This window comes from Telopea speciosissima, chromosome 6, assembly GCF_018873765.1.
Source record: "Telopea speciosissima isolate NSW1024214 ecotype Mountain lineage chromosome 6, Tspe_v1, whole genome shotgun sequence".
Classification (NCBI taxonomy): Eukaryota; Viridiplantae; Streptophyta; class Magnoliopsida; order Proteales; family Proteaceae; genus Telopea; species Telopea speciosissima.
In genome coordinates, this window is record NC_057921.1 from 38053133 (window position 1) to 38079705 (window position 26573).

At 41.5% G+C, this 26573-nt stretch overlaps 1 protein-coding gene across 5 annotated transcripts in view; it reads left to right on the forward strand.

The window, feature by feature from the left end:
• The first annotated feature begins 1184 nt into the window (after positions 1–1184).
• Positions 1185–26573, forward strand: part of LOC122664593 — a 51836-nt gene continuing 26447 nt past the window's right edge. For all 5 annotated transcript variants that reach the window (XM_043860483.1, XM_043860480.1, XM_043860484.1 and 2 more), the window contains exons 1-5: positions 1185–2195; positions 9974–10273; positions 10354–10479; positions 10791–10871; positions 14012–14070. In XM_043860483.1, coding sequence (XP_043716418.1) covers positions 1295–2195; positions 9974–10273; positions 10354–10479; positions 10791–10871; positions 14012–14040 — 1437 coding nt within the window. In that variant the 5' untranslated portion in view covers positions 1185–1294 and the 3' untranslated portion in view covers positions 14041–14070. The remainder of the gene's footprint in view (positions 2196–9973; positions 10274–10353; positions 10480–10790; positions 10872–14011; positions 14071–26573) is intronic.

Here is a 26573-nt window from a genome sequence, read left to right on the forward strand (position 1 = left end):
TTAATCGATTCTCTTTCCACCAACACATACCTGACAAAACATGAAATCTACCGCCAACATTTTTGAAGTAAAACAGAGGTTTGATATCCTGCAAGATTATAATTCAATTAGAATTTGACAAAATCAAAAGGGAGAAGAAGAAGTATTCTGAAACCTCCTCAAAGAAAAAAGAAGACGTGTGTAATTTGATCATAATTCAGGGGTCCTAAGCTGCGGCTTCTGGTAGAGGATGATGAGAAGTGATCAGAAGAACAGAGAGGGTTTGGGTTGGGAGAGCTCTTTTACTCCCTAAACCCTAATCTCCTCCACCGAACTGATCCACGATTTCTCTACTTTTGAACTCTAAGCTCTCTTACTCCCTAAACCAAATTGAACCCTAACTAATGGATGTCGTCTTCTTCGCTAAGGTCGTGACTTTCGTCGTCCTAACCCAAAAAATGCATGCCCTCCCAAATGATAGGGTTTCAAATTGTTTCAAAACCCTTGATCATGGTGGTTGAACAAAAATTTGGTGAAAGGGTTTATGGAGAAATGCCCAGGTTCTATTACCATTTGGGATTTTTTCCCAATTTGAAACCTTAAATTCCTCAAGGGTTTGAAAAAGGTTTTGAAACCTGTAATTCATCTTTTTCAATGGATTTGGGGCAGATGAGTTGTAGGGTTGTTTGTTTTTTTGCAAGGGTAATTTTATCAATTCACCTCTTATTTTTAACACTATTAGTCATGAAGTGACGGATTGGGCTTATTTGTTACAATTTGTAAACTTCAGAAGGTACGTAGAATTTTCTAAAACTGGGGGATAAAATTATCCTTTCGTCAAACCTCAGGGGTGATATATGTAAATTACCCTAAATATAATGAAAATAGATAAGGATCTTGATCAAGTTCAATTTTACTCCTTTCCGTGATGGGAAACATTCTAATCCGACAGTATACACAAGGGCTTCATCCTTGTTCGTGGGAGACCCAGGTCAAAGCAATTAGCGGGACAGCACACAACTACCTCTCACAATGGAAAGATTCTAATCCGACGGTTTTGACCGAATATAAAGATTCCGGATTAGAATTTCCAGATTCAACTATTCAAGCAAGAGTTCAAGACACCATCACTTTGAAAAACAAAAATAAAAAATTTTTCCCCATTGCGAAATGCGACCAGATAAAGACGTTATTTTTATAAGATCTTGCCTTCTCAGACGCCATTGACGGGAAACTTTCAGGAAACGCAGAGAGAACAGAGAAGATGGTTTAGGCCCAAGTCGTTCGTTTTTAGGAAGTGGTGGTGGTAGTGGTGATGGTTATGACTCAGGCTTGCAAGCTCAACCTTCCCCTCCGTGCTCACCCTTCTTCTTCGTTGGAGATAAATTCTCTTCTCTTTGAACCAATCTCTCAGTCTCTCGCCTTGATGTATTCCGATTCCTCATTTCTTCTTCTCCCTTCTCCTCCTATCTTCACCTCGTCTCCTTCTCCTTCCTTTCCTCCCTCAACCCTAATCCCCTCTCCCTCCACTTCCGCCTGCTTCGTCCGCCTCCATGCAAGCCCTAATTCCACCGACGGTCGTGTCCTTTTCATCGTCGCCGGCCCTCATAGCGGTGGCTCATCGATTCTTCTCCGGTCCTGGATCCTCAGGAAGAACCAGGCATCATTCGCCAAAACTCAAGTGAGTTGCAGTCGGAGCGGCCTCAGCTGTGATCATAGATTAGGTGTTGTCGTTGATCTGTCACATGGGTTTTCGGTTAAGTTAGCCGGCTCGGTTAATGTTTTCGCATTGCATTCGGTGTCTGCTCGTAAAATTTTTGTTTTTGCAGCTAAGATGATTGGGGATGAGGATGATGGGGTGGGCGTGCACTTGGTGAAGTGTGCTGTTATTGACTGTACTTTGCCGATTTGTTCGATGACTATTTTGTTTGGGTTTTTGCTTCTTGGAGAAGACAATGGTGTTAGGGTGTTCCCATTGAGGCCCCTTGTTAAAGGACGGGTTCACAGGCAGCAGGAACTTGCGCGCAGACGGGACAGAAAGCTGGATTTGCCGAATGGGTCAATTCAGACAATTAACGGAATTAATGATCTGTATAGTACAAAGACTATGTATTCGAAGCATTTGGTTAGTGGTACTGATGGTAACAGTGCCGAGCAGGAAGGAACCACAGTCTCAACTAATGGGTATGCTAAGGCTGAGGCGCATCGTGATTCTGGTAAATTTGAAATGCTTGTCATTACTTCCCCTTCATTTATTCAATCCATCTTGCGTAACTATGTTCTATGTTTTGACCATGATGAAATGAACGAACAATTTAGAGGCAGTTGGGCACTGTGTGGGTGCTGTAGTCTCTAAGGCAAGTCATGGATGAGGCAACCAAAACTGAATATACATTGTTCAATGATGCAAAAAATTTACTTTATATAGTAGATTGTCAATTTAATAATCTATTTATGCGCAATAAATGATAAACATTCAACTTGTGAGAACTTGAAGCTGTTGGAATTAATAAGGTTAGCCCTTTTACAAAGAAAAATATTTGCAGTACATCTTCTTGGTCCTATAATATCTAGGAGTTGAGAAAGAGAAAAACTTCTTGGTGTTATATATAAAGTAGTTAATAACACTTAAGTAATTCACCTGGGTCAAGTCTGTCTAGCAATGATTATATACCAACTTTACCTTGGGGCAGTTGATTAGGTTTCAGCTAGTTAAGCTTCTAAACATATATTCTGCTATGGTTTTGGTTGTTCCTGTGACAATGGAAATATTTTATGCATGTTTATGAAATTCCATCTAAATCTTGGAAACATCATGGAAGTCCATGGAATCGACATACATGATGGGAATTTGTTGAAGTGTGTTGAGGTTTTGGTGTCTTGACTTCTGATGATGGACTACGTGATTCACTCGTTGGACCCGCTTCAGACTATCGCGGGGTACGGAGGGGGTTCGGGAGCGGGAGCTCCCGAGGAGAATTTTTTAAGGACTATATGTGTATTTCGGTAAATTTCCTGTATAGGGTTTCGCTATAAATCTGTAGCGTGAGTTCTTTCTCTGTATTGTAAAATCTAAGAGAGGTGTGAAGAATGAGCGATTGTAACCCTATTCTCCATTGATAGTGAAACAGATCTCATCTCACTGTGGACGTAGGCAACCTTGCCGAACCACGTAAATCCTTGTGTGCATTGTGTGATTGTGTTTGCGATTTCCATTTTTCTCTGCATCGTGTTAGGTTTTACAGAAGTGTTTCTCTTTATCTTGCTTTTTACTAAAATGAACTGATTACCAAGCTGTGGGCCCCACCCAATTTGAGCTTCATCACACTATGGCAGTTTATTGAGGAATTTTGTGGTTAAAGTGTTAAGGATATTTTGCAGTGCAGATTTTTTTGGGGACTCACTAGAGTGGTGCATTTTTGTTGGGCTAGGCTCAGTTGGCAAGATATTGGAAGAAATGTAGAAAAATGAATTGTGTTTGAGGACATTTGTTAAATTGGACAGAAGAAGAAAAAAATAAAATAAAATAACGTCCAAGGCGAAAAAGAATTGACAGTGAAAAAAATATGCCTGGCATGTAAATTCCAGGAAATATGAAGATAAAGTGGGACAATTGCCCTTTCTTCCTAAACATTTTCTGTTGGTGGGTGTTCTGGACAACTGAAAACAAACTTTGAGCTTGGGGGAAGGGGGGAGCTCTGTTATTAGGTCTCAAGCAGGGGCACTCACTTCCTTGGAGTTCTTAGTTTGTTGGGTGAGGGAAAATAAAATTATTGTTATTGGTTGGTTCAATTTGGGGAAGAGTTGTCCTTGGAGACTGTTTCAATTGATTCTAGAGATCCCTAATCTTTTTTTTTTGAATACCCTTTTCTATTTGATGCTTTCATCTGTTAATACTCTCAGAGATGTTCTAGAGCAATGGAGAGAGTATCTCAGAAGTCAGAATAGCATATACGTAACATGAGTTGAGAGATGGAGATGTTTAGACTAGTGAGTGTAGAAATGATAAGAGATAAAAATGAACACATTCAAGGAAACTTAATAGTTGCACCAACAGGTGAAAAACAGACGAGGGAAGGTCAATTTAGATGGTTTGGAGAAGTGAAACCAGGACCAGCAAACGCACCAGTAAGAAGGGGTTATACGGCTCAAATTAAGGTGGTAAAAATGATGAGGGGAAGTCCGGCGATGAGCTGTGTTGAAGTGGTGAGGAAGGACGTGTGTGCTTCTGGGATAAGAGGCTTAGTTGAGTTTAGAATTGGTCCTCTTCCCACATTGTATTTGCAATTAAGGTGGTCTGGTGGTGTACTTTCTCATTTTCTTTCCTTTGCTTGGACAGCCCTGCCTTGCCTCTTTGACATTCTTGCTCTATGTGTGATGCAGATCTGAAGACATACATCCGTAAGAAGAAGAAGAAGTCCAAGTAGCTGTTTAGTCTTTAGTTTACTATTATAGCTTCTTACTTAGTTTTATTTTGAAGTCTTTTATTCTTAAAGTGAACCAGGTCCAAACGGGTCCAACCAGTGGTTCAATTTTAGTGATTTTTGTAGTTTCTTTTATTTGCTTTTTATTTACTTTTAAGCAATTCTGGAAACAGCCTCTCTGCAAAAGCAGGGGTAAGGCTGCGTACACTATGACCCTCCGCAGACCCTGCAGTGGCGGGCGCCTTGTGCACTAGGTATGCCCTTTTTTTTTTTTTTTTAAAACTTTTAAGCAATGTAAATTGGGTCCACCCCTCTCCACGCATAAGAGAGGGAGTGTTATGTTAGTATGAGTCGGCTAGGGTGACTTCAGTCCCGTAGTGTGGCTAGGACAGCTGGCCTTTAGGCCTTATAAATAAAATCAGTTTGTTGGGCTCTTTTTTACCTCACAGAATTTTAGAAAAACAACTTGAAGCTGTAGCTCTGCAACTTTGTCTTCTTTGCTGAAAATATTTGTCTTGTATTTGATCAAGACAGAAGGAATCGGTGTTTGATCTGATTGCCACCTTGCAGTGGGAAGCCCACGTGGATCGTTTGGTTCTTCGTTACGTCTCCATTACCATTCTACTGACAAGCATTCTGTTATCAAGGTCCTTCCTCTCCAAGAAGTAAGTCTGAATCTACAAACTCTAGCCATTCTTTTCCTCCCTTCTAGACAACCTCCATCAAACCCAGCCAAAACCAACTGTGGGAATTCTCCCAAATTTTGGTTGTGCCTACTTCCCCATTAGTGAACTCGACCCAAATTTAGGTTGGTTCTGCCACCCGAACCATAGGAAACCTATTTTTCCTCTTCTCAACCTTAACCCTAATTTTACCCTATTACACATTTACACCTATCCTTGCTGCCGATTTCTGCCCCCACCCTTTTGGTTTGCTGACATCAACTTAATTGATGAAACCAATCTCGGGAATTGGGAGAATGACTTGTGTCCTATGTGACACAGGCCAGCTTTATTTATAATATGTAGAAGAATATTCTAGAATGAGTACAAGACCAAAATACCCCTATAAGACAATTCTACCCTTGTACCCATATTACAACACTCCCCCTCAAGTTGGTGCATAGATATTAATCATGCCCAACTTGCTAACAATAGAACTAAATAACTTAGTAGTTAATCCCTTGGTAAGAACATCAGCAAGCTGATCATCCGAAGGAACAAAAGTAATGCACATCTGACCACTGTTGATCTTCTCCTTGATGAAATGACGGACTATCTCCACATGCTTTATTCGATCATGATGAACAGGAGGAGAAGGGGTAGTAGGGGCAGAGGCAACACTGGCATGGGCCGAAGGTGCTGAAGTAGTAGTTTCCAGCCTAGACATCAAACGACGTATGTGACCCAGCTCATCTGTAGAGAAAGGTGTATGAGACGAATCATCTTCAGTTACAGACTGATGGGCAGCACTTCCTCCAGACCGTGGCTGGCCATGCCCACAGGATTTTGGTGGTCGACCATGTAGCTTCCAACACCGATCCTTGGTATGGCGTTCCTTTCCACAGTAGTCACACTTCATAGGAGATTTACCAGGCTGAGCAGTACCACGAACAGGAGCCCCATTAAACCCAGGGGTAGAGGCTAATACACCCTTGGTAGGGGTTGTATAAAGAGCAGCATGCTCTATAGGCGGAGGATGAACCATAGCTTCTCGCCGGCTTTCTTCTGAAGCCACAATTGCATAGGCTTGTTCAAGAGTAGGAAAGGGATCCTTATTCAACACATGAGAACGGATCTGGTCATACTCCAGCCCGGCCAAAAAATCATAAACCCGAAGGTTTTCTTCCCACTTGCGATAAGCTATAGTGTTAGCCTGGCATGTAGCAGTAAATTTCCCATAAAAATCCATAGTCTGCCAAATACCCCTCATGGTATTATAGTACTGGCTGAGAGTAAAATCCTTTTGTTCCATCTTATGAATCTTCCTATGGAGTTCATAGCACTGGGCAGCATTACCAACCTTAGAGTAGGTTTCTTTGGCAATACTCCATACAATGGCTGCATTCTCCAGTAGAAGATAGCTTTGGGAGATTGAAGGTTCAATAGAACTGAGAAGAAAAGACATCACAAGACACTCATCGATGTCCCATTTATCCTGGGCCTTACCTACAGCAGTAGGACGGACAGATTTACCAGCCAGATGTCCTATCAAACCACGGGAACCAACAACAAGCGAAACAGACCTCGACCACATGAGATAATTGTTCCCATCAAGTTTGACAGAGTTAGTCTGGAACGTAGGGAAATCCTTCTTACGATGCACAGAGGACCCTCCTTGTCCAGAAGAGATGGCTGAATTTTTGTTGTCAGACATGGCTGCTGATGAAGAGGCAAACTCACAAATCGCACTTAATAAAAATCACCACATTAAAAAACTCCAAAAAAAGGAGATTTAACTCATAATAGAGGAAGGAAAAAGACCCTTGGTGGGGTACACTCACCACCAAGGGAGAACGAAAGAGAAAACCAAGGAGTAAAAAAAACCCCTACGGTAGCGGAAGTGGTGTGGAGAGGTGAAGGCGGAAAGGTGTGGAGAGGTGGAAGAGTGACGGTAGTCTTGCGAGAGAAGGAGAGTCGCGAGAGAGAGAGGGTGAGTCGAGAGGAGGTTGTGAGTGAGTGAGAGAGAGAGGCGGAAGTGGTGGTGCTACGGTGGTGGTGGCGCTGCGATTTGGTGAGGAATGGCGGCGGCGGTGATGGTGTTCTCAATCATGATAGCACGAAACTCTAGGTTGATTTCTCTTGGCTTTGATACCATGATGAAATCAATCTCGGGATTGGTAGAATGACTTGTGTCCTATGTAACACAGGCCAGCTTTATTTATAATATGTAGAAGAATATTCTAGAATGAGTACAAGACCAAAATACCCCTATAAAACAATTCTACCCTTGTACCCATATTACAACATTAATACTTCTCTGAAATCAGCAAATCAATATCTATTATCAACCCTAACACCATTACGCATATTGCTCTCCCTTTTTTAATAAAATTTTGGGTAAATGACAGTTAGGGTACCCAATGTTTGGTGAAATTATATGTAGGTACCCTACATTTGGAACCTTATCATTTAAGGTACCTCACATTTCATGATATGGTATTTGAGGTACCTCACTTTACATGATATGGTGTTTAAGGTTCCTAAATTTTTGGCAACTCCAATTTTACCCTTACTATACCCATTCCCCTACCCACTACCTTCTCCCTCCCTTGCAACCCCACCCCACCCTTCCCTTGCAAACTTGCCCTGCACCATCTCCACCACCACCACTGCCACCACCACCCCTTCCCTCTCCCACTCCCACTCTCACTCTCACTCTCACTCTCCCATCCCCTCCCCTTCAACCCTGCCCCACCCCATTTCCTACCCGCCCTACCCACCCTACTTTGTCTGCAACCCCCAGCCCACACCCTCCACATCCCCCACCCTACATTTGTGATTAGAATGCAACCTAAGAGCGACTCACTTGCATTCCCACTGCCCCCACCACTCCCCGTAGTCCACCCACCCATGTCAAATTCCAATCTCCCTTCTCTCTCTTTCTCTCTGACCTCTGTATGAAAGAGACACAAGTAGATGGTAACATCACTAATTAGTAATTACTAATCACTAAAATTTATTGCAAATGTCATGGGAGAACAGAGGCGGATTAAACAAAGGGAACACAAGAAAAGTATGTCGCGGGGTGGAGGTGAGTTTGCAGACTGCCTGGGTCTGTGGGGATTTGGTTTTGTAGGTGCGGAGGCTGCAACACCTGAGGATGTGGTGGTGTTGAGGTTTGATGAAGGAACAGAGGCGAGTGGTAGCAAGGAAGGTGGCAGTGTTACAGGTGGTGGTGGTGGTGGGTGTGAGGGAGATACTAAGAAGGGGGAGGAAATGCGATGGGCAGGGTTATGGTGTTCCTTGGTTGGTGGGTTGGGAGGATTCAAACAGGGTTGGGAAGCAGCAGGGGTAAGGGTAGGTGGAGGCGGGTGATGGGTGGGATTTGCAGGTTGCAGTTAAGCTGGGAAGGGGGTTTTGGGTGGTGGGGGCCGGCATGGTGGTGGGTTGGATTGCAGCAGGAGGTAGGGGCAATTGGGGTGGTTTAAAAGAAGAAGAGGGGGCGGGTTTGGCTGCAGGAAGTGGTAGGTAGGATTTGCAGGTCGCGGTGGGCTGGGATGGGGGTTTGGGTGGTGGGGGGCCAGCATGGTGGTGGGTTGGGTTGCAGTAGGGGGAGGGGCGGGTGAAGTGGTTTGGGAGAAGAAGAAGAGTGGGCGGGGATGGGGGTTTGGGTGGTGGGGGGCCAGCATGGTGGTGGGTTGGGTTGCAGTAGGGGGAGGGGCAGGTGAAGTGGTTTGGGAGAAGAAGAAGAGTGGGCGGCTGTGGTTGTAGGAAGAAGTACAAGGGGAAGGGTGGGATGGGGTTACAGGGGAGGGCGGGGAAGCATGGATGGGGTGGGGTGGGCTGGGCTGGGCTGGGCTGGGCTGGGCGGGTTGCATGGTGTGGCGGGGAAGCAAGGGGTGGGGTGAGGTGCATGGGGAGCAGGGTGAGGGGTGGGGCTAGGCGGGCACCACGACTAGACAAGGGGTGGGTTGTTGCAGTAGGTGGTTGTGTGGAGGTGTTGGGTGCACGGAGAAGATGATTGGGGTGGGTGTGGTTGCAAGGGGGTGAGTTGGGGGCAAGGGACCATGGTGGGGTGAGGTTGCAGGGGAGGGAAGAGGGAGTGGGAGAGGGAGGAGTGGTGAATCTGGTGATGGCGGCAGTTTTGCAGGGGAATGTGTGGTGGGGGTGCATGGGAGGGAGGAGGGAGTGGTAAGGAAGGTAAAATTGGAATTTTTAAAATGGTACCTCAAATGTGATTTATCAAACGTTGGGTGCCCAGCGTATAGTTTCACTAAAAGTAGGGTACCCGAGGTCTCATTTACCATAAAATTTTTTATTCATCAAAGAGAAAGGGAAAGAACAAAGAATAGAAACTGCCATTGATCATAGCTTGTGTAATTCTCCCCTGTAACCATTTTTTTTATTTCATTTCTCATGTATTGTTGTTGATTTGCCAGGTTCTGTTTTGCATTTACCATGTATAGTTAATAAACTATACTCTCATATATCTTTTATCCATCATGTACTATTATTGGCAGTTTTGTAATCTGTAATTTGATAATAGCATATTGTTTTTTATGTAATTCTCAGGCTATACTGCATACTGAAATCAGTGTGTTCCAACAAGTTAAATTTTAGGGTTGCCACTTGATGTGAAATTCCTATTAGAAAAAAGTTGCGGATCGTATATGTATATATATTTTTTCTTTGTTAAAGTTGATCCTCAGTTTGCAGACAGGTATCAGATATGTATGTAGCAAACTTACATTCCATCTTCCTTAAATTTCAGCATTTTACTGTCATGAGAATTTCTTCATGTGTGCTTATAATTTGTAGATTCAACTAAAAATTGCTTATGCTGTTGTTTCTTAGTGCTTACTTTGGTGTTGGATAGGATAGCTTACTATGCCTTTAACTGACTTGCAGCAAAGCTTAGGACTGTGAAAGTAAAACAGGACTCAAGTGAATGTGGCACATGCTTTGTGTCATTTAAGGATCCAGAAGTCCAAAGCTCGAAATCTACTACATTATTCTCGATGCCAGTAAAAGCAGCTTACATCCATGCATTATCCCCAAATAAGTTTCTAATCTTGGATATGGTTGGAGATTTACACCTCCTTTGGCTGTACAATACAGTCCTTGGATCAGAAATCAAAGGTCACATGAGGCATTTAAATCATTCCATGAAAGTCCAAATGCTAGCTGTTCTTCCTGATATTTCCATGAGTATGATACTCTTGTTTCTTTCTTTTTTGAAAAACTCCTAGATGGTTTCAGGTTTAAGAACAGTTGTCACCATTTTGCAGGAACTCAGACTGTTTGGGTATCAGATGGATTCCATTCTGTGCACACGATGTCAATTTCTGACATGGACATTCCTGCCAACGAGGATGTTAAAAATGACGTTGAAGAAAAACAAATACAAATCTCAGGTTTCTACAATCTTGTCAAGTTAATTAACTGTTTAATCTTTATATGTCTACTTATCATACACATATCGTTGGCTTTGGGGAGAGCCAAGTTAATTATTTCTTAGTGCCGACTTCCATGTGGTTGTTTTCAAATGGAACATTCTTGTTCCTATTTCCAATGAGATTTCATCATGTTGTAGACTATTGAAAACATATTTTCATCATTTACTTTTGGGAGTAAAGTAAACGATGTCATAGCTCCCACAGTGAAGATATATTTCATTGTTAGTTTCCAGTTTCTATACTAAATTTTCTCCTGTTTTGTCTGTTAGCTATTCAAGCAATATTTGCAAGTGAAAAGATTCAAGACATTGTTCCTCTTGCTGCCAATGCAATTCTGATTCTTGGACAAGGTAAAAATCTGGTAATTTCATTCAATATGTATCCAGAATATGCTAAACTGTAGCATAGACACGACATAGTTTGTCATTTATCTCTGGTTTTCATATTTAATATTTAGAAAAGTGCCTATTCCATGTACATTCCTTTATACTGAATACATAGATTAAAATTTTCTAGAAGTTATATGATGATATGAAACAAAATGGGTGGACATGTCTGCATTTAGGATTTCTGAAGTTGCCACATAGTCTCCTTGTATTAGTGTCAAAACACTGGCATAAATGACTGGTCATTTGAAATGTTAACAGCTTCTCTATGAGAACCATGCTTATAATACGTGTTAAATTTTGTGTTGTTTTTACAGGATGCATGAAATGAATAAACTTTCATTCCATTTTCAGTTGTTTATCTATTCACATTCTTGCCAAAGTGGGGAAAAAAGGTTGTATTGTATGCCACTTTTTCGTCCATGTGCTAAATGAATAAAGATTCTTGATACTTTATATATTTTATTTTGGGTAAATTACCCCATTGACCCCTAAGATTTTTGAACAACACCCTCAACTAAGCAATGCTTTCAACCTCCCTTATAGTTGTCCGACACATTGCAGGTAGATCTGTTTTGTCAGGTGACTCTCACTTAACTTGATAGAAAGCGCAGACGCTCATTTAAAATTTTCAAAACCCAAACTAGACCGGTTTGCCAAAAGCAGTTAAACAATCTTCCGTGGATAAGAATGCCCTTATGGGACTTGTGCAGATCAGTATATAGGAGAGTTCTACTCTTGGACATATAATAAAGGTCTTTGACCTCGTGAGATCTTATTTGCCATTCCCATCAGCTCCGATAAAAAAAGACCCTCAAAATATGAGAACTAAAAATTAACCTATTATATTCTGCTTTCCAGTGTCTAAACATCTTTTTTTTTTGGAGGGAGGGGGGTTGGTGTGTGGGTGTGTGTGAGCAATACCTACATCTTTAATGATAAGTAGTAGGATAACCATCAGAGCAAACTGAGTTCCCATCCATCTTACAAAGTCGGCTTTTATTCACTGTTACAACTACTGTTCATAAATGCCCTCTTCATTCAAGCAAGAACCAAAAGAAACATTCACTAGGTCCTTTCTTTTGTTGTAAACCTCTGCTTGCATTCTCCTATCAATATTCAATATCCATAACTAGCTTGGGGTACAGTACTCTTCTATCAGCTCCAGACTAATGGCATCAACCTCAATTACATCTTTGCATAATGGCTGCAGCCTATTTATGGTATTCACTGATCATGGTTTTCAAAAGATGAAGATCAGGACTAGGTTTCAATCCGGAACCACAAATCGGCAAGTACCCAAAAAAAAAAAAAAAAAAAAAAAAACCATGTAATTGGGTCTAGTAAATTGTAAAGAACCTACACTTATAAAGATAATCCAAAAGTAATGAATAATGAACCGATAAATTGTCAGCAATCCTACCGAGGGCACCTCCAGGGGTGAGGGTGCTCTATAACAGTATAACCAAAATCATATAAGTCAGCCAAGTAGATTCAGAGCCTTCATCAGAAAGTACCTCCAATGCAGTTTAGAGTTTGCAAGATAGACAGTGAATGGAAATTTTTTAGAGGATTGCTGCTACAAAAGCTTCCAAGTAACAGGGACTCAAAATAATTAAGAATTGATTTATTTTAAAAAAAAAAAAAAAAGAACTGAATGACCTTAAAAAAGTGTGGACATGACGATAGGAGCAGTAGACAGAGATTTTGAAGTCCAAGCTCCAAACAACAGGTTTGTGTGGATTTTCTCCACTCCAATATTCCTGGGCTTTCAGTGGGGGGAACTATATCATGTCCTTGTATACTTCAGTCAATTTCAACTAAATTTGACGTCTCATCAAGGATCAGCCTCAAGCCCTTATTTGTTTGTGCTTATCATGGATGACTTAACCAGAGTCATTCAATATACAGTTCCTCGGTGTATGCTTTTTGCTAATGATATTCGTTTTGGTGGATGAGACAAAAGCAAGGATTAACGTCAAGCTAAAGTTATGGAGATCAACCTTGGAATCAAAAGGTTTTAAGATAAAGTAGAACTAAGACGAAATATATGGTGTGTAACTTTAGTCACACTAGGACGGTTAATGAGCTGGTGAATATTGAGGAGAGGGAGATTCCACAAAGTGATTATTTTAGATATCTAGACTCAATTGTAAATAAATAAGGTGGCATTGAGGCTGATGTTGCCAAGAGGATTAGAAGGATGGATGAAGTGGAAAGGTGCATCCAGAGTGTGTGATAGGCATATTACATTAAAGCCTAAAAGAAAATTTTATAGGACTATCATAAGACCGGCTATGACGTATGGTGTGGAATGTTGGGCAGTTAAGAAGTCGTCATATAGATAAACTAAGTGTAGCTCCAATTCATGATAAGCTACAAGAGAGTTGTTTGAGGTGGCATAGCCATGTTCAATGGAGGCCTTGGGATGCTCCAATACGGAGGAGTGATTTGATTCAAATTGAAGGAACTAAAAGAGCCAGGGGCAGGCCTAAAATGACCATAGGAGAAGTGGTGAGGAAAGACATACTTAGCTTAGGCTTCGTATCATGTATGACTTTGAATAGAGCGGATTGGAGAGCAAGGATCCATGTGTCCGACCCCATTTAGTTGGGATAAGGCTATGTTGTTGTTGTTGTCGTTTTGTTGTCAACAGTATAGATATTGCCATTCAATTCCAAAGGTCATTTGGGCTAAATGAAAAATAAGTATATTTCAGTAAGTGTTTTATCTGTTTGTTTTGTCTTGTCTTCTATGGCTAAAGAGTTTTAGTTGAATTCTTACAAAAGAAAGCAGGGGAACCTAAAATTTTCGGGAACATTAGGGGATCTTGATGTAATGTATGTTTTTTTTTTCCCTCTATTACAATAGTAGTCCTGTATTTCTCTTTTCTTGTTGAGGCCTGACAAATGTCTTTGGAAACTTTCTTGACAAAGAAATTCCTAAAGTCAAGATGTCATCAAGTGATGCTTGTGCCAATGGGTTTCTTCCTTTTTTTCAATGTGACGTGGAACTTTATTCTATATTTTATGTTTATGCCACATGGTGCTGTGTGTTTTGCATGCTTGACATTCATTGTGTTTTTTTTTTTTTTTTTGTTGCAGGAAACATATTTGCATATGCAATTTCCTGAGGTTGATAGGTGGTTTTATCTTTCCTAGTGGTAAGGAACTTATATTATTTTTTGGATGTTTAGGTAGTTTATTTGGAATTTCTATATTCTCTGATGGTGTTAATCTTTTGTGAAGGGATTATGATACCTTTACTTTGAATTTTCCCCACAAGGTACCAATGTCCAAGGTTTTTAATTTTGGCAGGGGTACCCATTTCGCTCGGTATCGAGACCAAAATATTTCAGCGAAATGGGGGTATATTTGGTAAATTTTTTCAAAATGAACAGAAATGCCCTTCTCATGTCCTAAACACTGGAATTTTTGCATGAAACTGCATGCGTTGCCTATTTAAGCATAAATACATATGTTTGAATCATTAGATTGAAAAGTGTGAAGCCCAAAGTGGTAGTTTGGCCTCAGACCTAATGATTCTAGTTTATATTGTAGCCTATTGTATCATTCCCTTATATAATCTAGGGCAATAGATCTCTACTTGGTCGCATGGTCTCTACACAAGCGTCTGGGCCAACGGGTGAGCACGCTTGGGTATCTACCCAAGGGGTAGAGGTGTCATCTCACGGTGCCCTGTGAGAGGGCATAGGAAACACCATCAAGTAGAGATCTTTTCCCCTATAATCTATTTTACACATAATTTAGGCCTAGATAACGCAAAATTCAATCAAAACAATTAAAATATACATTAGGAATTAAGAACCATAAAATTAGCAAGCATTCCACAATTATCAAAATGTGAAACCATTTAACATTACAATCCTACATGAATCCACAGTCCATTGTCCAAATGTATCATCATTCATCAATACCACATACTGTTCTGGGGAGGGTCAGTCACTGGTAAATTCATGCTGCCCCTAGGATTGACAGAACTGTTGCTCGGACTGTATGAAATATGACGTCCATGTCATCTTCTTCCTGAAGAATCTCTCAAAAATTCAAAATCCATCACAACAGCTCTATAGATGGAATCTTCAACATATGCAAGGTAACCCAACTTAGGTATAGGACACCCGGCGACTGTATGAAATATGACTTCCATGTCATCTTCTTCCTGAAGAGTCTCTCGAAAATTCAAAATCCATCACAACAGCCCTATAGATGGAATCTTCAACATATGCAAGGTAACCCAACTTAGATATAGAACACCCGGCTGTGAAGACGATGGTGCATATGTGAACTGCTTAGCAGAGTGGGCATATATGGATGGGGGGCCGGGTATGATAAGAGGCTCTCCAAAAAAGATTACCCACTTTATGGCTCCCTTAGACTCTTGGGAAGGAAGAGACACCACTATACTGACCATATCCATGCCCACTATAATACCATGTCCACCATACTCAGAACCATGGAACGAGGTCTTGTCGAGATATCCAAGGTTCCAAAACTCGGGTCTCGGAGCCATCTCGGCCCAGCCCAAAACCGAGTTGAGCCGAGATCTCGCCCAGATCTCGGCGAGTATGTGTATTTTTTTTTTGTTCCGACTCGGAAGCCCATCTCGGTGGGTTTTAGACCTCTTTTGGGTCTGAAAATCGGTATACAGCCTATTTTAGGCCATTTAAACACAATGGCATTATCAGATTTTGCAAAAACCAAGTCCAAATAGGACTTTTACATCAGACCCTTAGTTGGTAGGCGACGACGTATTAAAATAACATACTATATACATTGATGACATAATTTATGTATGTAGGACTCAAACAAAACATTCAATTAATAGGAAAACAACTTAATAAGCATTACAAATGTTAAAGTGAATAAGTGATACGTCAAATTGCTCAAGCTTAACAATGTTACAAGTTACAACTATCATCACATAAAATGAGATTGAATCACATATTTATTCCCCATTTGTCCCACATAGTCTTCCCATGACATATTGTTGCTCCACTGTTGCATATAGTTCTCCACAACATTCATATAAGAGTTCTCATCCACATATCTCAAGACCCCTATCCTAGGGTATAGCTGTTGCACAGTGGCGATAGACCGTTGCCATGAAGTGTTAGATCCACTGCTTATGCTACTGTCATATTGAGGAATGTATGGGATTGGGAATGTGGATTCAATGCTGGACCCAATGCCAGACCCACTGCTTTGATAGTCATACTCATGTGTTGACTGGCCAAACTGACCATAGGCACTATTTTCAGAACCGGTGCTCTGTTGGCCATAATCATAGTGATGATGAGGTTGATATGATTGCCACGACTGATGCTCACTACCAGTATCCATACTCATGCTTCCAAAACTTGCTAGCATGGTGTTCATACTCGTGTCATCATACTGAGGTTGGTTGTGTTTGCGACCCGTCCTTCTCTTGTACATTTTGCTGTAGCCACCATGGTCTTGATCTTGTGTGGCATGTGTAAACTGAGACTCACCTGTGAAACGCACAGGGTCTTCCTGCGTTCCCACATCATGCTGGTATTGCTCATGCATCCCCTCATGATGATCATCATAATAACCACCACTCTGCATGCCACCACCACCACTACCACCAGCATCACCACCAGTAGGGTCATCACCGCCAGCAGGGTCATCACCATCACCATCTCCACCACCAACATCATCATCATCAGGAACAGTTCCTGTTGCATCCTCAAAAGGTCTCGGTGACTCTGAATGTGCACGCCCCTCTTGCGACATATAGTCGTCAACATCTATACCGGTTACGGACGCAATGGTGGAGTCGGGCCTACCTCCAGGCTCATCCATCTCTGGTGCACCACGATCCCTCACCCACTGGAATAGGGGATCCTCATCATCATCAGAGTCCTCCTGGAATATGTTGGCTAGCTCGATGGGATCTTTGTCACTGTTCTCAAATTCTTCACGTATGTGCCTCATCCTTAGTCTCTTATTATAATGCACATATACCAGCTGCTCCAGTCGTTGACTACCCAATCTGTTCCGCCTCTTTGAGTGTATCAATGCGAATGTACTCCAGTTGCGCTCGCACCCAAAGGATGAACAAGTTTGTGAGAGCACTTTGACTGCTACCTTCCTTAGGTTGGGTGAACTTGTACCATGAAGCACCCACCAGTCAGCTGCATTATAAACATAGAATATTAAGAATATATGCATTCTAAAGGGATAAAATTATAATTCATAAATGTAATGTCATGCTACATTGCCACCTACCAGGGTCTGACTTTTGTCTACCCTCCACTGCAATTTTTGGACTAAAACTTGCTGAGGCCTCTCTGAAGAATTTGATCTATTTTCATTTGAAATGTCAAACATTGTTAGAGGCATTAGTATTTTCTATTTAGTAATTGCATTCCTTTACTTACTACCAAAGTACCAAAGTCTCATACTCTCACCTCATCATTGCAGTCAGATTGTATCTTGGCATTGGGCTCCAACTTCTCAATAACAGTTTCAACTGCCAGTAACAAATCTGTGTCTAGCCCAAGATTATGCGAGTATTGGTACTTTGGATTCAAATAGTAGGCTAGTCAAGGGGAAACCACAAATATAACTTGTTAGTGACTTAATACTTTTGAGTTTTGAATATGTAAATGTAAAAACTCATATAAAGTTTAAAGTATGTTGAAGTGTTGAACTCACCAGCTTTATGTAATGGATGACTCAAGTGCTTCTCCCACCGCTCATCAATGATGTTAATGTATGACCGAGCACTTCGGGTATTACAGCTCGGACCATTTCCTTCATCTTCTCCAGGGCAGCATATATGTGGGGCAAGGTAGGCTTCTTCTCCGTGTTAACCATCCTTAGTACTGCCACCACTGGCTCTAATATGGCAACAACTTTATACAAGTCCTTCCAAAATTGATCACTTGCAATGGTCTGTTGTGCTGCCTTCCCTTCTTCTGTCCTAGAACCTTGCAAAGTAAATCATTGTTCATTTGCAAACATTGACCTCAGACCTACCACCTTTGTCTGAAAGCTCTTCAATGCAATGTAATTAGTGGCAAATCGAGTGACACTAGGCCTTACTAAATCCCCCTTGCATTTTTCCCTCATCATGGCTAAAGCATAACCATGGTTATACACAAAGTTGGTCACTTGCTTTGCCCTATTGACCACACCAGCCACCAAAGCTTTTTTTCCCATGTCCTTCAGTATTAAATCAATAGAATGGGCTGCACATGGAATCCAAAAGAGGCGGATCCTCTTACTCTTCTTGTTCATCAATTTCTCTCCAGTCTTCTTAAAATTAGAACCGTTATCAGTCACAATTTGAATAACGTTCTTTGCTCCTATATCTTCCTCCACCACTTGCCTCAGTAGCTTATACAAGTATGATGCATCCTTTACATGCTTTGATGCATCAACAGACTTCAAGAAGACAGTCTTCCTGTTAGAATATATGGGCCAAAATACCGTAGGGGTATTCTGGTCCTTTTTTCCACTTTATCTCCCACTTTCTTATTCTGTAATTTGCCTTTTATTTCTGTATTTTTCCCCTTGTCGATCTCTATTAGAATAGATAAGGGGAGCACTCCTAGTTTGACTAGGAGTGTGCATTCCTAGTTGTTTCTATTTCTGGTATTAGCATTCCTACTTTGATTAGGAGTTGTACTCTTTGATTCTATTACTATAAATAAAGGGCTAAGTGATAGGATTAATCACTTAAGCATTAATCAACTAGTTGTTCTCTCGACATGGTATCAAAGCTACGAATTGATCTAACCTAAATTTTTTTTTTCCCACCCTCCCATCGTGTTCTCTTCTCTTTCCCCTTTCTCTCGATCTCTTTTCTCTTCCTTCTCCTTGCTTCTTCTCCTTTTCTAAGGGCAGCACTATAGAGGTGATCTTATGATCTAGTTGCTGCCCCTTCTCACCTCTTTTTTTTCCTAATTCATGACCTAATTTTCCTGTTCGATGGCTGCTGCTGGTTCCCTCTTGCGGAAATTGGAGCTTCCATATTTTATTGAGATCAGGCCTGAGTTTATTGGGACTGCTTCTCCCTATATTGGAGCACTTCGCGAATGGACTGCTGTTTTCCAGCCTCATATTAGTATCAAGACCCCTTCTCCCACTCGATCTCTTATTTTCGGGTTTTCCTACAACAAAACCCCGAGCCTTATCAATATTGGGATTAGGGCTGATTACAGTTGCTGTTTGTTTTTGGTTTTATTCTTCATCAAAGGCATACCTTGCAGGCTCTTGGACTGATTCACCTGGCTTCATCTGCAGCATAGTTTTGGTTTCCTCTCCCCCCATCGATTGCTTTTTTTTGGGTTTCTTCCAAACCCTAACTTAATCAATATTGGGGAGGGCTCCTTGTTTGCTGCTGCTTTTTTGGGTGGTGTGTTTTCCATCCCTTGTTTGGCTTCTTCAGTGGCTTTCTCTGCTGATCAGCTCCTCTCTGCACTATGGGTGACTCCACTGATATCTCCACTGCCACATCTGATCAGGTTACCAATGACAAGTCTGATTTTCGTGATCTCCACCCTAATCCTATCAAGTTAGACGGCAGCAACTATCTTCTATGGTCTCGATCAGCCTCTTTTGCTATTGCTGGTCGTGGCCTCACTGATTATATTGATGGGATTATTCCTATGCCGACTACCCCTGGTGCTGCCTGGACTAAATGGCTAGCCCACAATGGTCTTCTTATGTCCTATTTGGTTGGTTCTATGACTTCGGATCTTGCACAGGGTTTTCTTTTACTTGATACGGCTTCTCAGATTTGGGCAGCATGTAAGGAGACATATGGGCAGCTTGGTAATGATGCTCAGGTTTATGAGCTTCGCAAGAAGGTTCTTCATACTACTCAAGGGGACCTAACTGTGTCTAAATATTATACTACTCTCCGCAGCCTCTGGCAGCAATTGGGCCATTTTTCAGATTATCACCCTGATACCGCTGCCAACATAGTTGCATATAAGAAGCATGTTGACAATATTCGGGTTTATGACTTCTTGGCTGGGTTGAATGTTGAATATGACCAGATACGTGTTCAGGTGTTGGGCCATTCACCTTTTCCCACACTTGAACAATCCTATGCCCTGGTCTCTTCAGAAGAAAACCGCAGGGCTGCTATGTTACATCCTCCTGTTTCGGACAGATCAGCTCTCCAGACTGCTGCCCCTATTGGTACGTTATCTGTTGGTAGTTCTACTTCCAGTCCTAGTACCTGTGACCACTGTCACTAGCTTTATCACACCAAGGACAAATGCTGGAAGCTTCATGGGAAACCGGCTGCCTTTGAAGCCAAGCGGACTGCCAAGAAAAAACCTAAGAGCAAGGCACATCAATCTGAATCTATTGCTACAGCCCCAACTACGAACATTGGTCTATCCCAGGATGATCTACAAGCTTTCCTGCGTGTACTCAGGTCTTCCGCTGTTGTGGCCTCTACTACTTCCGCTGCTACTGCCAATTCCTCAGCTCCTTCAGGTTCTTATTTTGCCCGGTCAGGTATCCCTTTTGGTGGTCATTGTGCTTCTGTAGCTTCCCATCCCTGGATAATTGATTCCGGAACTACAGATCACATGACTGGCTCTTCTAGCTTATTTTATAGATACTCTCCCACTTCTGGGAAAGACAAGGTCAAAGTGGCTGATGGTTCCCTTTCCTCTATCTCTGGACAAGGGATCATCAACTGCATTTCAAACCTCCCTTTGTCTTCTGTTTTACATATCCCTAATTTTACTACTAACCTCCTTTCCATTAGTAGTATTACTCATGATCTTAACTGCAAGGTAACCTTTTTTCCTTCCCATTGTGTTTTTCAGGATCTGGCGTCTGGGAAGACGATTAGATTGGGTAAAGTTCACGGTGGGCTGTATTTGCTTGATGATGGTCATCTCTCTCCACCGGTAACTTCTCCACTACATCAGAACTCTTTGGTCTCTTCTGAATTTTACCAATGGCACTCTAGATTAGGTCACCCTCCATTAGGAATTTTAGCACATTTATTTCCTTCTTTAGTCACCAAATGTAATAAGGATAACTTTTTTTGTGAGGCTTGTGTTCTGGCCAAACAGACACGTGCAACTTTTTCTTTATCAAATAAAAGAAGTTCTTGTTTTAATTTGGTGCATTCGGATGTTTGGGGACCTAGTCGTAAGACCTCTATTTCTGGCCACCGTTGGTTTGTCTCATTTATTGATTGTCATTCTCGTAATACTTGGATTTATCTTCTTCAGTGTAAAAACCAAGTTTTTTCTTGCTTTCAACATTTTCATAAAATGATCCAAACCCAATTCCAGGCCACTCTTAAGGTTTTACGGAGTGATAATGGCACTGAATATAAGAATCCCAATTTCAACAGTACCTTGCTGATTATGGGATTCTACATCAGAGTAGTTGTGTTGATACCCCAGCCCAAAATGGTGTGGCTGAAAGAAAGAATCGCCACTTGTTGGAAGTGGCCAGGGCTTTAATGTTTACTCGCCATGTTCCATCCCAATATTGGGGTGATGCTGTTCTCACTGCAGCTTACCTTATTAATAAGTTACCTTCACGGGTTCTGGATTCTCGTAGCCCCGCTGACCTTTTACTTGGTGATTCCTCTTTTGTGGTCCCTCCCAAGGTCTTTGGTTGTGTTTGTTATGCTAGGGATACTCATTCCCCTGGCAAACTTGAACCCCGGGGGTTGAGGTGTATTTTTTTTGGGTTATTCTCCAACCCAGAAAGGTTACAAGTGTTACCACCCTCCTACCCGCCGTACTATGGTCAATATGGATGTGGTTTTCCATGAAACCCTTTCCTATTATTCTTCCCCGCCTCTTCAAGGGGAGCACTCTAGTGAAAATGTGGTTCATCCTCTTGGGTTTCCCTTCCCAGCATCACCTATAGCCACCAACCAGCCTCCCATAACTGCTGTCCAGCCTCCCGAGGCTGCTGCCCAGCCTCCCATGGCTGCTGCCCAGCCTCCAGTGGCTGCTGTCCCTTCACCTGGGGGGATTCCAATACGAGGGAGACCTTGGAAATAGGTGGTGGTAATGTTCCTACTCGGGGGGCGACTCGTCTGAGAGGACCATTTGTAACTTTCAGAGGACCATTGACAATTCCACCATTCTCACTTATAATCGGAGATGTTCTAACAGAGGCCAGAATCAGTCTACTGCAGCACCGATACCCATCCAGATGCCGCCTCAGGATCCAGATCCTCCTCCTGGTGAGCCCTCCTCTTCTGATCTACCCATCGCACATCGCAAAGGTACCAGGACCTGCACTTTACATCCTATTTCCCGTTTTGTTTCTTATAGTTCTCTTTCTCCTTCTTTTCGTACTTTTGTTTCCTCCCTTTCTTCTGTTTCCATTCCTAAAAATTGGCAGGAAGCATCTACAGATGGGAAGTGGAAGGCAGCAATGTTGGAAGAAATGAGAGCATTGAACAAAAACAATACGTGGGATCTTGTAGTTCTTCCTCCAGGGAAAAAACCAGTGGGTTGTAAATGGGTGTTTGTGGTCAAGCAGAAGGCAGATGGTACAGTGGATCGGTACAAGGCACGTCTAGTTGCTAAAGGCTTCACTCAGACATATGGCATTGACTACCAGGAGACTTTCGCACTAGTAGCAAAACTCAATAGTGTCAGGGTATTGCTATCCTGTGCTGTGAACCTTGGATGGAATCTTCAGTAGTTGGATGTGAAGAATGCCTTCCTCCATGGTGAACTAAGAGAAGAGGAATATATGGACATTTCTCTAGGTTTTTCGACTCCTGCTACCAAGGGTAAGGTTTGTCAACTGAAGCGTGCACTCTATGGCTTGAAGCAGTCACCAAGAGCTTGGTTCGGTAGATTTCACAGGGGCTATGCTTTCAGTGGGCTACCAGCAAAGCAATGCTGATCATACCTTGTTCATCAAACGTATGGGTGATAGGGTTACTCTCCTCATAGTTTATGTAGATGATATTGTAGTGACCAACAATGATGGTGATGAGATAAAAAGGTTGAAGCTGTTTCTTGGCCGTGAGTTTGAAACTAAAGATCTGGGGACTCTAAAATATTTTCTAGGGATAGAGGTTGCTCGCTCTTCAAAGGGCATATTTCTGTCTCAGAGAAAGTATGTCCTGGATCTACTATCTGAAACTGGGCTGCTAGGATGTCATCCTTCAGACACTCCCATAGAAGCTACGACAAGACTCAAGGAGAAAGAAGGCACACCAGTTGACAAAGGTCGTTATCAGCGGTTGGTCGGCAAACTTATCTACCTATCTCACACTCGGCCAGACATTGCCATTGCAGTTAGTATGGTCAGCCAGTTTATGCATGACCCTTATTCTTCTCATATGGAGGTGGTTCTTCGCATCTTACGATACTTGAAGTCTGCTCCGGGACAAGGAATTCTTTTATCTTCCAATGGTCATCTGAAGGTTGAAGCATACACTGATGCAGATTGGGCTGGTTCATGTGATCGGAAGTCCATCTCTGGATATTGCTCTTTTGTAGGAGGTAACCTCGTCACCTGGCGTAGTAAGAAACAGAATGTGGTGGCTAGGTCCAGTGCTGAGGCTGAATTCCGTGCAATGGCGCATGGCATCTGTGAATTGTTGTGGCTTAAAGGGTTGTTGCAAGATATTGGGGTTGCTGTCCAACTTCCAATGATGTTATATTGTGACAATAAGGCTGCCATAAGCATCGCTCATAATCCTGTCCAACATGATCGTACAAAACATGTGGAGGTAGACCGACATTTCACCAAGGAGAAACTTGAAGCTGGACTAATCTGTGTTCCCTATGTGAAGTCTACTGATCAATTGGCTGATGTGTTCACAAAGGGTCTGAGTGGCAAAGTGTTTCGTCCTTTTCTAGCCAAGTTGGGCATGTGCGACATCTTTGCACCAACTTGAGGGGGAGTGTTAGAATATATGGGCCAGAATACCGTAGGGGTATTCTGGTCCTTTTTCCCACTTTATCTCCCACTTTCTTATTTTGTAATTTGCCTTTTATTTCTGTATTTTTCCCCTTGTGGATCTCTATTAGAATAGACAAGGGGAGCACTCCTAGTTTGACTAGGAGTGTGCATTCCTAGTTGTTTCTATTTCTGTTATTAGCATTCCTACTTTGATTAGGAGTTGTACTCTTTGATTCTATTACTATAAATAAAGGTTTAAGTGATAGGATTAATCACTTAAGCATTAATCAACTAGTTGTTCTCTCGACACTTTCCATTACAACTCACCATGAAATTTATAATGGACTGTCTAGTAGGTCCAGTCCAACCATCAGCCATAAGAGTAACCCCATTTGTGTCCCACCTTGGCTTCAGACCCTCTATGTACTCTTTCAGCTCCTCTACCTCTTTAGGCAAATATACATTATATAACTCATATGGTGTAGACCCCTGCCATCCTGGGCCAGCCCTCCCTGCAGCGTCAAGGAATGCATTATAATATGTTCCTTGCGCTACATTAGCAGGAATGCCATTGTATGGCATGAACTTGCTGAAGACTTTCCGTGCTTCCTCTTGTTTACCACCAAACACTTGCGGAATGGTTGGCTGGAAGGCATCTTGTTGCCTAAAGGTAGATGGATCCTGCTCAAAAATGGTATCTAGGGAACGTGCTCGTGGTCGGGCTTGGGGCCGTGGGATATCTCTTGTGCCAGTGCTTCTCCTCCTCTCATCTTGTTGCACTAGTGCAGCTGAGCCAGATCCACCAGCTCCTCTTGCTTGCTCATATGCTTTTATATTCTCAAAATGAAAACTTTTCCTACTCTCTGCCAAAGTCTGCTGGTAAATCCTCCATTCAGCCTCTGATTCGAACTCACCAGGTGTAGGCCTATATTCAGTATCATCTCCTACTCCTCCACGGATCTCTACACCAGGCCTCTCTAGAACTACCTCATCAAAAGCTATTTGTTGTCTTTCCCTCTCAGCTTTCTTTGTTCGTACTCCTCTCAAGTTTTGTGCCATTGCCAGTTTCATTTGGCTCGGAACATTTCGGCATGAGGCAACATCTTTGCCCATACCAGACAAATGTTCCTTTAACCTAGTTGCTCCTCTAGAATTTAGAATCTTTCCACAGTTGTTACACTTTGACTTCTTTTTGTCCTCAGACATCGGGATTCCATGTAGCCATGCTATATCCCCCATTGTGTAAGAAATATCTTATTTTTTACACTGTTACATAAAAAAACATGTATTAGTAACTATTACAGACTTGAAGTAAAGTATTAAACACTTAAAGTATGTATTCATAACTATTAAACATAATATGAAGCTACTAGAACAATCAAATACCTATCTCTTATTTATTCCCTAACCCTACTATTTATTTATTAATTAAAAATAATATTTACAATTTTTATTAAAAATAATTATACCTTCAAATATAAAATATTATAACATAATGATGTATTTGACATCATTTGAAGTTGGACATTATGTACAAATGTTGTGCATAATTTTCCAACAAAAACAGGTATTTTTCCTTAATTTTATATATTTTTTAACTATTTTAATAATATTATTATTAAATCTGAAAAAAAAATTATTTTTTTTAATGGGTGAAAAAAAAAATGACTCCATGAGGCTGTAGAGCATGCAAACTTGTCTAACATATATCAAAATCACATCCAAACAATAAGTATTTATCCTATTCTTTTTAATTTCTTTTTTGAAAAAATTCATTTTTTTTTTCAAAAATTATAATAAAAAATTTAATAACCCAAAAAAAATTCGGCCTCCATCAAGTGATAGATCGGCCAAAGTTGTGTAACATAACTCAAAATCACATGAATCCACCAAGGTTTCATCAATTTTTTTTAAAAAAAATAGATTTAGGGAAAATGGGTTACCTTTCAAAAATCCTTCAAAAACTTGATCAATCTTGCAAAAGTGAGCTTCAATCTTCAGTTTGGCAGCAAAATCACCTTCCAAAGCTTTCAATCCATGCAAAAAATGAAAAAGGGAAGAGAGGATTTGAGAGAAGAAGTGAGCTTTGAGAGATAAAAAGGCCTCTTGACAGAACTCGCCGAGTTCTGTCGAGATGGCTTATAACTTATAACCAAAATGGGTCAAAAACCCACCCAAGACCCGAGATAGTGAGTTCTGTCGAGATGGCTTATAACTTATAACCAAAATGGGTCAAAAACCCACCCAAGACCCGAGATAGTGCCCCATGACCGAGATCTTGGCGAGATTTTCAATTTCTCTTCAGTCATTTGCATAGTCACCCGAAACGAGAAATTACCCGAGATCTCGGCGAGATATGGTATTTTTTACTCTCGACTGCCATCTCGACTCAGTTTTTCGAAAAACCGAGAATCTCGGCGAGATCTCGTCCGAGATTTCGGACTATGGAGATATCTCGGCTTTTTGAAGGTCCGAGACGAGACAGAGGACAAGTTAAGGAAACAACACCGACTTGAGATCTCGGTATTTTACATTAATTGTATGCTTTCTACTACTAAGTTTTGTGTAGAATATGGCCTATTAGTATGGTGTAGCCTATCAACCCAGGGTCCGAAGTCAAACTCCTATTTGGACTTTGATATTTCAAAATCTGATGGTGTCATTGTGTTTAAATGGCTCAAAATAAGCTGTATACCAAGTTTCATGACTTAACTAGGTAAAAAACCCACTAAAACTTGGCTTCGAGTTAAAAAAAAAA